At 35.6% G+C, this 12,534-nt stretch overlaps 2 protein-coding genes across 2 annotated transcripts; one reads left to right on the plus strand and one right to left on the minus strand.

Annotated features, from left to right (window-relative positions):
• Positions 2,542–5,588, minus strand: LOC18603218 (malate dehydrogenase). Its single transcript, XM_007035053.2, has 7 exons — positions 5,397–5,588; positions 4,796–4,954; positions 4,488–4,663; positions 3,777–4,054; positions 3,545–3,680; positions 3,348–3,459; positions 2,542–2,914 (listed from the first exon to the last, which is right to left on the minus strand). The coding sequence occupies exons 1-7, from the start codon at positions 5,437–5,439 to the stop codon at positions 2,820–2,822; spliced, it is 999 nt and encodes a 332-aa protein (XP_007035115.2). The 5' UTR covers positions 5,440–5,588; the 3' UTR covers positions 2,542–2,819.
• LOC18603219 (pre-mRNA-splicing factor SLU7) lies at positions 6,262–10,417 on the plus strand. Its single transcript, XM_007035054.2, has 9 exons — positions 6,262–6,437; positions 6,550–6,826; positions 7,529–7,942; positions 8,076–8,211; positions 8,323–8,622; positions 9,241–9,457; positions 9,745–9,848; positions 9,998–10,066; positions 10,191–10,417. Exons 1-9 carry the CDS (start codon positions 6,422–6,424, stop codon positions 10,266–10,268), a joined length of 1,611 nt encoding a protein of 536 aa, XP_007035116.1. The 5' UTR covers positions 6,262–6,421; the 3' UTR covers positions 10,269–10,417.

Raw genomic sequence — 12,534 nt, forward strand, 5'->3', positions numbered from 1 at the left:
AACTTCCAAGCTTAATGATTGTCAATATCGGTTCGAGAGAGAAGATGGGATTGATTTGCATGGTGGTGATCGTACAACTCAAGAAACCTTTACACATTGACCTCTTTAAAGTCGGTTCATATTGCTCCATGTTGGGGGAACTAGGTCAAGTCTTGATACACAGGTGAAATATATAGTAAAAAAAAAATCAAACGAAAATTATTATTACCATCTCTCGCTGTACTTACGCATTAAGAAAAGAAAAGAAACAATCTCTCTTGACGTTATCCTTTTGACTTTGTCAAAAGAGTATTGATGCAATGAACTTAAAAGATAGTTGGGCATCTTTCGTTCAAAACTGGTTTGTTCCATTTACTACATAGCTAGGTCCTAGGTGCCGGGACAGCAAGTTTACGAGATGTTAAGGTCACGTCTTGGCACACTGGTGGAGTGGTAAAAAGATGAAAGAAAAAAGGAAAGAAAATTTTATGATATCTTGTCGTATATATTACCTATGAAAAGAAAATATCTTGACATTGGGTTTCCGATTTTGTCAAAAGAGTTATGTAATGAGCTGAAGAAGAGAGATTGAAGAGTTTGTTCATCTTCTGTGGACACTGAAGAAAAATCGTGGGATAAATTTGTTTTTCTACAAATAATAAAATTTGTTTGAAGTATTTACCTGGTGCTGTAAAGTCCAAGGTGAAATGGCTTATTTTTCTTCTACTTGTAATGCTTACGCAATCTTAAGTAGAGCTTGAGTTTGTGCCCCTGCTGGCTTTGCTTTGCCTTTGTTTTACTTTTCTTTTACTTTCTTACCAATAACTCATTTTTTTACTGGTTTTGTTACCAATAATTCATAATAATGGAGGTCATATACTCTCCATATAGATATTTTCCTTTTCCTTTGTTCTTCCCACTTTCTATCTTCTTACTTTTTCTTCTTCTGCTGCATAATCATGGTAGACCATAAAAGGAAATAATAATAATAAAAAAAAGACCAAAAACATTGTAAATTTCCACAATATGGATTTCTTAATTGAGGTAGGAAAAGATAGAGACAGCGCATCCGGTGTTCATAGTCCAAGCTTATCAGGTTCAAGATGGAAGGTAATTTTCCATGGTTTTTCCACACAATTCAACAGACATGACAGAGTTTAATGCATTTCATATTAAGTATAAAATTGAGAAAATATAGAAATAAGCTAACATGGAAAAGAAGAGAGAATATCAAAATCAAATCCAAATTATTCCAGCACATTGCAGAGGAGGATTGAGATTTCACTTAAGCCATTTAATTTAAAATTTAGAGCAGAGGTTCATTAAAAGAACAAAAGTTGAGTAAATAATCAAGAATAAGACTAGGAAAATTCCATTGGGTTCCCATTTTTGAACAGTTTCTTGGCGAAATGAAGATGGTAGTTTTTAGAATGCCAAAAGCATCGGTGGCTTTAACAGCAAAAGTGTTGGGAAATTGCAGAATTGTCTCTAAAGAATTGCCCAAGATCTAACCCAATCAATAGAATAAAGAAAGAAAGAAATCAAGCACACCCACAAGAACACAAAAATTTACGTGGTTCGGTCTTTTGATGACCTATGTCCACGGGCACAACAACAGAGAAAAATTCACTAAGAGAAAAATCAGGAGATTACAAGAAACAGTCTCAAACTCATAACCCTTATCCCACGTACACCTAAATCACTCTCTCTAAATCTAGGTGATAATTATTCTTTAACCCATAGGGTCCTTTTATAGTATCAAATACAATAACCTTATCCTAATATAATTAAGAATTGTTATTATAGTCTAACTAGATTTAAAAACTATCTTAACAAGATATACTAGTTTAATTAGAATTAAACAATCCTAATTAAATCACAATTCAAGACTATCCTAACAAATCTCCACCTTAGGCTTGAATTCACCAAGCTCCACCTTACGAACCAAAGATCNGTTAAAAATTAAAGTTGAGCATGTATAATTATATTATATTCTTTATAAAATTAAAAAAAATTAAAATAATTATTTAAAATTATTTATATAATATTAAAATAATTTTTAACTATTAATTTTTAATAAGTTTGTAAACGTGTAACAAATACACGTTTTAAACACGATAACACGATTAATAAGATTATTTCATTCGGATTTTCAAGTATATAATCTTATATCATAATGTCAGTTAGTAATCATTTCGGTTTCTTGGATGCCCTTGGTCGCCCTTTGGCACCTATAGCCGCATCAATGATCAATGGAGATGGCTTTAACATACACCTTGACAAGATCTCATGGATCCTGGAAGCAACACAATGCGAATACTTTGATTCCAATGCTCAGCATCTAGCGACTTTTCTTACCTATAACATGAAATAACATGATCATGCTATATATAAACTGCCACAATGGATAAGCAATAAAGACCACAACTTCCCCATCAAATATTGCTCTCATTAAAATGCCTCTTGTCCCTTGAAATGACATAAGGAAGCATATCGCCTTATTGGCATTTGCTGTAAAAGAAAACCAAACGTTCACTGCAATCAAGGAAATGCTAGCATGTAAAACACAACAACAGATAACTCCAGATAATTCACACTAACCAACACATTGGACAATAAACATAACTTTCATATGGACCACAACAGTCTTCCTCATCCCATTTAAAACTGATGCTAAAATCCGGGATTGGTAGCCAAAATCCCCATATCAAGTGACAGGTGTAATGATGTAAGATCCAGGGAGGTAGCATCCCCATCATTAACAATTTCTCTAGATTTTAACAATGCTTTTATTCAAAACTGCAGCTCTTACAAAAACATTACATAAATGATGAACGCATTCATGTGAGGCACGAGTATGCCAATGCCTTCTCCTCACTGAGCTCTTCACCAGTCAAGTCCAACTTCTTCCTTGAGAATTCATCAATTGCCAGCCCTAAGACAATAAATGAACAGAAAAAAAAATTAAACTGTTCTACTTCAAATATTCTTGAAGAAAAAGTTTGCACATGAGCAATCACTGTTACGCATAGATACCAGAACTACTTCAAACTTCCTAAGCAAATTGAAGCAGAGGATAAAAAGTATAACCACAATAAAATTTCAACTAAAAGGGGACACTACACGTCAGCAACAAGTGATGGTATGTTTTAGTAAAATTAATGAAAGGAACACAGCTTTTTCTTCCCTTTGGGGGTTTGGAAGGTGTTGGAGGGAGGGGCAGGCACAGGCAAAGTGAGTTACATGATTAGAAACATGAAAAATCCATATCTAGTTATTCTTATCGGTTAAACCATGCTGACATAAGGCTATGCTTAATTAGCACAATTAACACAACATAATAGGATCACGTTTTGCTGTTTTCTGACCTTGCACAATTTTCCATTCTCCATTTTTACAAGTTACTGGGAAGGAATAAATGAGCCCAGCTGGTACATTATATGAACCATCAGAGTACACTCCCATGGATACCCATGTGCCCTACAGGTGCAACCAAATGAAGCAAAAAAATGAGATCATGACCATATAAAATATCATTGATCAACGTATTTACAACATTACCAACCTCTGGCGTTCCGAGGACCCAATCGCGTATATGATCACAAGCCGCACTGGCAGCAGAAAGTGCACTTGAGAGTTTCCTAGCTTTGATGATTGCAGCACCACGTTGTTGGACAGTGGTTATGAATTCTCCATTCAACCTTTAATAAATGAATAATATCAAAACAACGCTTCAAAATCTCAGTTCATATAAATCTATTACATCAGCTAATTGTTTATGGTATCATTTTCTTTACCATGCGTCATCTTTTACAAGCGCACGAACAGGCTTTTCCCCAGATGGAGTCTTAACAGTTGCATGATTGACATCAGGGTACTGAGTTGATGAATGATTACCCCAGATAATCACATTTTTAACATCACAAACTTGGACATTTAGTCTCTCCGAGATTTGACCCAATGCCCTGTTATGGTCCAGCCTTGTCAAACAGGTAATGTTATTGGCAGGGATTGAAGGTGCAAATTCCTTCAGGATCAATGCATTGGTGTTTGCAGGGTTAGCAACAACCAAAACCTGAAACAAACAGGGAGTACATGAAATCTTAACCTATAAACTGAGCAACATTTGAGGGCCACTAAGAAACTTCCAAGTTCTCATGACAAGAAATATATGTCATTGTATAATGGATAGAATGCAAATTAGTTCATTTAAAACAACGTTATGATGTCACAAAAACATTTGACTGTCCAATCATGCCAAATCTGCAACAAATCACAAAATTCAAAATACTCTTCAAAGGCATACAAGAAAATAAAGTTTACAAATTTCAACAAATCATATTGCTCCTATCTACAACAGGTAAATGGTAGAAAAAAAATGGCATTTTAACAATATTCACATATTTTATGCATGAAAAGTAAATAAAGTTAAAAATGGAAATAGAAAAATCTCATTCGCAGGTGATCAAAATGCTAGAACTTTCAATTTGAAATCAGTTTTATTTCACCTTGCAGTTTGGAGCTGCATGCTGCTCCAAGGCAGAAGCCTGGGACTTGTAAATTGACACATTCTTTGACATAACATCTTTCCTTTCCATTCCTTCCTTCCTTGGGAAACCACCAACCATGACTGCGATGTTGACCCTGGTGCATGCTTCAACAACATCAGTTGTAGCAACAACACCTGTCAAAAAAATTTTTTTTTGGTTACAGCCCATAACTATATAACAAATTCATACAAATTTCGAAAGCAGTATTCATAATAAACCTCGACAGCATCATCCAATATTTAAACAGCATGATAATGAACATATACCTTTTAGAAGAGGGAAAGCAGCATCCACCAACTCCATTTTGACTCCATTCAAAGCCTCTGCTGCAGGTGGGATATCAAGCATGTGAAGGATCACAGGCTGGTCAGCACCCAACATGACTCCCCTAGCAATCATGGGCACCAGAGCATACCCAATTTGTCCTGCAAATACCAAAACAACATGTTTCTAATAAATCTTTTGGGAAAATAAAAATGAGAACATTTTGCATAAAATTTACTGTTTATGATCTAAGCAAGTCATATATACATGTATCAAACTAGCATAAAAAGCGTATACTCTTTAAAAAGTTCAAACTTTCAACATATAATCTTCCTCGAGTACTAGTTTAGCTACTAAACTTAGATCCACGTTAAAATAAATTACTTTTGACTAATTCTAGGTTTAGATCAATCATTTCTATTCCAAACAATAATCAGTCCAATCGCAACCTCCGAAATAAAAAAGTTAAATCTAGATCATGAATAACTAGATCTGAAAAAAGAGACCTGATTTAGCCAATAAACTTTACTAGATCTGAAGAAGATTGAATTCGAGCTAAGAAATGTTAAGAAACGGATCCGATTGGTGGATATCTAACAGTACCTGCAGCTCCAGTAACGAGGACGCGAACTGGTTCCTTTGCCATTGACGGAGATCGATGAGAAACAACGACGATGTCGTTCGGAGAGAGTTCAGTGGAGAGAGTGAGCTGAAGATTTTGAGTCGAGAGACAAGGAAGGATAGGAAAACGCGAAGAATCAGATATATTTATCGGCCAAGGAAGTGATATTGCCAGGGAAATGGTGATAATAACAAGGGGTGTTTCGGGGATTGCCCGAAGCTTTAAGACGCCGTCGTTTTGAAGGAGAGAATATATGCCGTGGAGATGCGGACAACTTTGTGGAGCTGCGTGGGTCGTGTCATGTGACGACAAGTATCATGCCTGGGGTGCATCAACTTTCAATATCTAAGTTAATGATTTTTTTAAAACAAAAAGTTGGTTAGGCCAAACGTTGTGGCTTTAAGCTGAGCTGATGTTGTACCAAACGGTCCAACGAAATTGTAGGCCACAACTGTCAAATACTCAGTCAGATATTTTTAACTTTAAATTAATTTTTTTAATTTAAAGTTTTTTTATATAATAAAAATTTTTTGATGGTATAAATGTTAAATGATCCGATAAATGAGTAAAATTAACGTAATTTTTTTTAAAAAAAAAATTATATTATCTACGTACAATAATATTACACTGAATAAAGTTTCGTGGGCTTTTTGTCTGCAGATGCAATTACTCTTATACAGTTAATGGGCTGAGCCCAGTAAAAACCCGACATAAGTTTTGGCCCACGTTAGGGTTGGGCTCTGCCCAAACTAGACTTGGACGCCAGTAGGCTGGAGCCCCTGGATTCAAGTTAAGAGTCGGCTAAGGATTTATATTTTTTTTTTGTTGGTTTATTTAAAAACTATAAATAGAGAAAATCAATCATAAAGGATAACCGGCAAATCCATTATCCTTTCTCTTCGATTAGGGTTTACTGAGCGCCAGATCTACGAGAGTTTTCCGATTGAATTTGTGAAATTTCATCCTAAAAGTCACTAATTTCTGCTCAGCTTTTCTCGATTCAACCATGGCTACCGCATCAGGTATGTTTTTTTTTCTATCTCCCCCAATTTCTCGTTTCTGTTTGTTTCGATACCCTAAAAGAAAAAAGATCTTTAACTATAATTGGTCTGATTAATTATTTTGGAATGTCAGTTGCATTTAAATCAAGGGAGGATCATCGGAAACAGCTAGAATTAGAAGAAGCTCGAAAAGCGGGGCTTGCACCGGCTGAAGTCGATGAGGATGGAAAAGAAATTAACCCTCATATTCCTCAGTATATGTCATCGGCACCTTGGTATCTTAATGCTGAAAGACCAAGTTTGAAGCATCAAAGGAAATGGAAATCTGATCCCAATTACACGAAATCTTGGTATGATAGAGGTGCAAAAATATTTCAGGCAGATAAATATCGAAAAGGTGCTTGCGAAAAGTAAGTGAACCTTCTGTTTCTTTTGCTTTGTGTGTTAATGTAGTTTTAAACGGAATTAAGATTTTAGACAAAGCATATGTGGAAATTATTTCTGTTATAGTATGATTGATCAATTTTATTAATTTGGAGTGGAAAGGAATTAGAGTTCAAAAATCTCTTGCAGTATGAGTCAGTGCTAATTTGGTGCCTCCTATTGTTTCTTTGAAGCTTCCTGCTTACTTGACAAGAATAGGGTCACATTTTAAATGGTCCCTTCTGTAGTTTTGTGTTAAGTGTAAATTTGGAAGTTCAAATAGATGTTTTGTTATCCTGGTATTTAATTTCTCATGTAGGGAACTATTTGTTTATGATTAAGTTTGTGAGGTTCCAAGATTAAATTCAGTTAGACATGTTTATAGCTAACTGGATAGGTCTAGACTCCAGTGATAGGGTTTTTAAATGCCACATCAGGCATTAGCTGGGTTGTGCTAACTAGATAGAAATTCCCATTATTGCTTTCAAATGCAAAGGGTGCTATGAAGCTTATTAACTGATCATGTAGGAAATTGGAGCTTCATATAGTGCTTATGTCCTCTGAAACTGTTATATGGGAATAAGTAGTTTAAATAACTGTACTAGTTTATTTCACCTTTTCCCTTATACTTTAAACTGTCATTACACCATAATTCATGGTTAACGTGTTTTTTTAATTGCTTGTTGTAGCTGTGGAGCAATGACACATGATTCAAAGGCATGCATGGAGAGGCCTCGTAAGAAAGGAGCAAAATGGACAAGCATGCACATCGCACCTGATGAAAAGATAGAGACCTTTGAACTGGATTATGATGGCAAGCGAGATCGATGGAATGGTTATGATGCATCCACATATGCCCGTGTCATTGAAAGATATGAGGCAAGGGATGAGGCTAGAAGGAAGTATCTGAAAGAACAACAGCTGAAAAAGTTGGAGGAGAAAAATAGTAAAAACAATGGGGAGGAAGAGGTTAGTGATGAAGATGATGATGATGATGCTCTGAAGGTTGATGAAGCTAAGGTTGATGAGAGCAAACAGATGGACTTTGCTAAAGTCGAGAAGCGTGTTCGTACCACGGGTGGAGGGAGCACGGGTACTGTCAGGTACATCTATTATTACCAACCCTCAGCCTTATGTTTTTTTTTTCCTGCTTAAATTATTTGTTAAGGAACTCAATTTCTTATGTGCTATATAAAACAATCATTCTTACTTCATATTTGCCTTTATCTTTTTTAGGAATTTGCGTATTCGGGAAGACACAGCGAAATATCTTTTGAATCTTGATGTTAATTCGGCTTATTATGATCCTAAAACTCGATCTATGCGTGAAGATCCTCTTCCTGATGCTGACCCTAATGAGAAGTTCTATGGAGTGAGTGTCTTGCAACTTTTTTTTTCCTTTGATTGCTGTCATAATATGCCTTAAAGTTAATTACATTACGTGATTCTGACTTGTTCTTTTGTTAAATTTGTTACTTTGCAGGGTGATAATCAATATAGAATGAGTGGGCAAGCTTTGGAGTTCAAGCAGCTCAATATTCATGCGTGGGAAGCATTTGATAAAGGTCAAGATATTCACATGCAAGCTGCTCCATCTCAAGCTGAACTCCTGTTCAGGAATTATAAGGTCATCAAGGAGAAGTTGAAATCAAAGACTAAAGATACCATCATGGAGAAGTATGGCAATGCAGCAACTGAAGAAGAGATACCAATGGAGCTCCTCTTGGGACAAAGTGAGAGGCAAGTTGAATATGATCGTGCTGGCAGAGTTATAAAGGGAATGGTACGTATGAAACAAACTTTCAGCTTATTCTAGTTAGGTTTTGGTTTTCCCCTTCCGTTGCTTCCATTGGTGAGGATTTCTTGGACAAAATTCCAAGCTTCTTAACTCTAACACTCCGTCTGTTTCACTGAAAATGAACTTCCGGAAGTTGTTTCCTACATTTTCCTATGTTTTCCAAGGAAAACAACTTGATGATCAACTGAAAATTGAGAAATTGTCTTCCTTTTTTCCATAATCTGGAAGACAATATCCTTTGGTAACCCAACATATCCCGACTCATTCGTCACATGAGAGATCCATTCACCCAAACCTGCCGCTGCCCATACCATCACTGGCAACCACCAACTGCCATCCTTCCCATCACTGGAAGCCACCAACTGCCATCCTTCTCTATTTTTCCTTGCTCAATTTTCCTCTTCTTTTTCCATCTTCACCAAACACAGAAATTTTTCAATAACCAAGGGCCTAATGAAATCTATTAAGTTCTTGTTTCTAGGTTTTATCTAGTTATGTGATAGTACGATTTTAGTTTTAATATATGTTTTAATTTAAAAAAGCTCTTTATTCTGCGTTCTAATAGTTCTATATTTTTTTTCCCCCTTCAAACTTTTTCTGTAGGAAACATTGCTTCCAAAAAGCAAGTATGAAGAAGATGTTTTCATTAATAACCACACAAGTGTTTGGGGTTCGTGGTGGAAGGATCACCAGTGGGGCTACAAATGTTGTAAGCAAACAATTCGGAATAGTTACTGTACTGGTGCGGCTGGAATTGAGGCTGCAGAAGCAGCAACAGACTTGATGAAGGCTAATATTGCACGTAAAGCAGCCTCAGAAGGTAGGTGCTGCATAGTGTTTACGTGGATAATTCAAATTAATGCTTCAAGTTGCACTTGTTCTTTTAGTGATGATCTTTAAGCTCATATCATATTGTTGGAAGTAATTTCGGTTCTCTAAATTCCTTTAAGAGAAGTCTAGATGGTGATGCCACTGTCTTTTTTGTATCCCTGAACAACTGCTTTCCTCTTTCAAGTTTATCATATTTTTGGCTCCAAGTTTAGCACCTGTTGTTTTGTATTTAAGCCTTATATCTCTATTCTAATTGGAATGCCAACTTGAATGCAGATGCTCCTGCTCCTGCAGAGGAGAAGAAACTTGCTACCTGGGGAACTGATGTTCCTGACGACCTTGTTCTTGACGAAAAACTTCTCACCGAGGCTCTTAAGAAGGTAAATGTGGTGGGAGAATGGTAATTCTTCCCAGCTGTGTACCCAAAAGATAGGGAAACCTTGTGTGAATACTAAATTGAATTTGGAAGGATATTTCAGGAATATGATTTACATATCCGCTTATTGTTTATGCATGTTTTGACTGGCAGGAGGATGAGAGGAGGAGAGAGGAGAAGGATGAAAGAAAACGCAAGTATAACGTCAGATGGAATGACGAGGTAAATGGTCTATTATCAAATGAAATTTTCCAGATATTTTCTGTCTCTTTTAGTTTAAGTTAAAATTTTGTATATTTGTAGGTATATTTTGCCCTGTTATTAAATCTTGTGATTTCTTTTGTAGGTTACTGCAGAAGATATGGAGGCATATAGAATGAAAAAGATACACCATGATGATCCCATGAAGGATTTCCTAAACTAGTGTGTTATCTTTTAGATATGTATATAAACTAGAGTGTTGCCCGTGCAATGTGTTGGGAGATTATCTTTTCTTTTTTTTTTCCGATATTGCTTGAAACTTTGTAGAACAATTTTGTTAATAAATGTAAGAAATTAATATCAAGCTTGTAACTCTCCTTGTCGCCTCTTTCAATTCATAGCAAATATGAGGAGCTTCGTTTTTGGTCATGGCTTTCCCTGTTTGGATCAAGTACGTGATTTCTTTCTGTCATCTTTTGGTCTCTCTATCCATTATATGAATCGATTTCTTCTCAGAGATGTACTGGGGTTGCATCTCCTGATTTAGCTGAGTTGGAGTTGAAATCCCCTCCGGAAAGGCTAATTTATCATGTTATCGTACTTGGAAATGAATCTTTGGATCTCTGTGGAGCAATCTGTTTGTTGTAGCATTGCCTGGCATGATTATGTATAAATTCGCCAAATCATTGATCTAAAGTTATGGCGTCCTTCTATTTGAGGCTGATTTCAGGATGTTACTGATAATATCTTGGTTTCATGGCGGAGCACCTTATGGATGTTTTTGGAGTCTCATGCTGCTTTGTAATCCATTGTGGAAGGTCTACTAAAAAGAAACCGTTGTTGGGTATTTTGAAATGTGAAAGTCAAAAGAAATTCCAAATTTCACTCTAAACTGTCAATTTGGGTCAATTGGGGTTTATTTGATTTTTTTATTTTTTTATTTTTTTTGTATTTAATATGATTTTTTGTTTAAAAACAGAAGAAGAAACCGATCGGCTAAACTCACAACACCCAAATCATGCAAATATTAAAAAAAGAAGAGAGCGAGTTCGAAGGGCAGACCCGGAACATGATAACCATATGTAGACACAACAGAAGAAATTTAAACACTACAATAAAGTGGGAAAAACGTAGAAAAAAGAATAAACAAAAACAGATCAATAATTTCATGAAATAAACAGAAAAAATAAAACTCAGATGTAAGCAAAACTAAAAAAACAGAAAAGGGAATCGAGCTAGTTAATTGATGGATGCATGATCTTTACGCTAAAATAATAAAGTTGGAATCCCTTTTTTCAATTAAAAAAAACCAAAAATTATATCATCTTAACAGATGAAAATGAAACAACAAAAAGAAAATCATCAAAGGAAAGCAACAAGAGCAAATAAACTAAAACCAAAGCAGCAGCCAAAGACGCGAAAAAAGGAAACGAAGCAAAACCAAGAGGAGAAATGAATAGAGAGGCAGAAGAACTGAAGGAAAGAGAAGAGAAATCTATTGATTAAAATTCAGAAACTTGTTAAGCCCGAAACAAGGAGACGCTAGCCAAAGCTCCAACCAGGCGTCCCAGCAGAAATGCAAAGTGGTAACTTTGTGGCAAGCTGAGTTACATATGGTATATTGTATATGTCAGTTTTGATCTACTTCAACTATTGCATATCCTTTTTAATATCATGTAAATAAAATCATCCAAAATGCACACTATCTACATGCACAGTTCTTGGTGCGGCTGTATTGGTCATTGTGGTGAGTGATGTTGTAAAGGGTATTTGATCTCTGTGTTGTCGACCATGGTGTTTTGGTTGCCTGTTGTTTCATTTAATTCGTACACGATCATTTTTGTTGATCGGGCTTGCGATGGAGTAAACGTGGTTGATGAGTTTGGCTCCAAGTCAGAGCCTTGAAATGCAAATATTTCGTGCACCACACTCTACATGCGCGCAAAATATTACATGGTAACCTCCAAATATTGGTGAATTCAAATTTAACGTTGACGGTTCTGACCAGAAGTAAAACAGGACCTGTGGGGTGCTGTTGGGAAATTGCGGAATTGTCTCTAAAGAATTGCCCAAGATCTAACCCAATCAATAGAATAAAGAAAGAAAGAAATCAAGCACACCCACAAGAACACAAGAATTTACGTGGTTCGGTATTTTTGATGACCTACGTCTACGGGCACAGTAACAGAGAAAAATCCACTAAGAGAAAAATCAGGAGATTACAAGAAACAGTCTCAAAACTAATAACCCTTATCCCACGTACACCTAAATCACTCTCTCTAAATTTAGGTGATTATTATTCTTTAACCCATAAGGTCCTTTTATAGTATCAAATACAATAACCTTATACTAATATAATTAGGAATCTTATTCTAATATAATTAGGAATTGTTATTTTAATATAACTAGATTTAAAGACTATTTATAAAGTATACTAATTTAATTAGAATTAAAAAATCCTAATTAAAATCATAATTCAAGACTATCCT

Source organism: Theobroma cacao, chromosome 4 (assembly GCF_000208745.1).
Source record: "Theobroma cacao cultivar B97-61/B2 chromosome 4, Criollo_cocoa_genome_V2, whole genome shotgun sequence".
Classification (NCBI taxonomy): domain Eukaryota; kingdom Viridiplantae; phylum Streptophyta; class Magnoliopsida; order Malvales; family Malvaceae; genus Theobroma; species Theobroma cacao.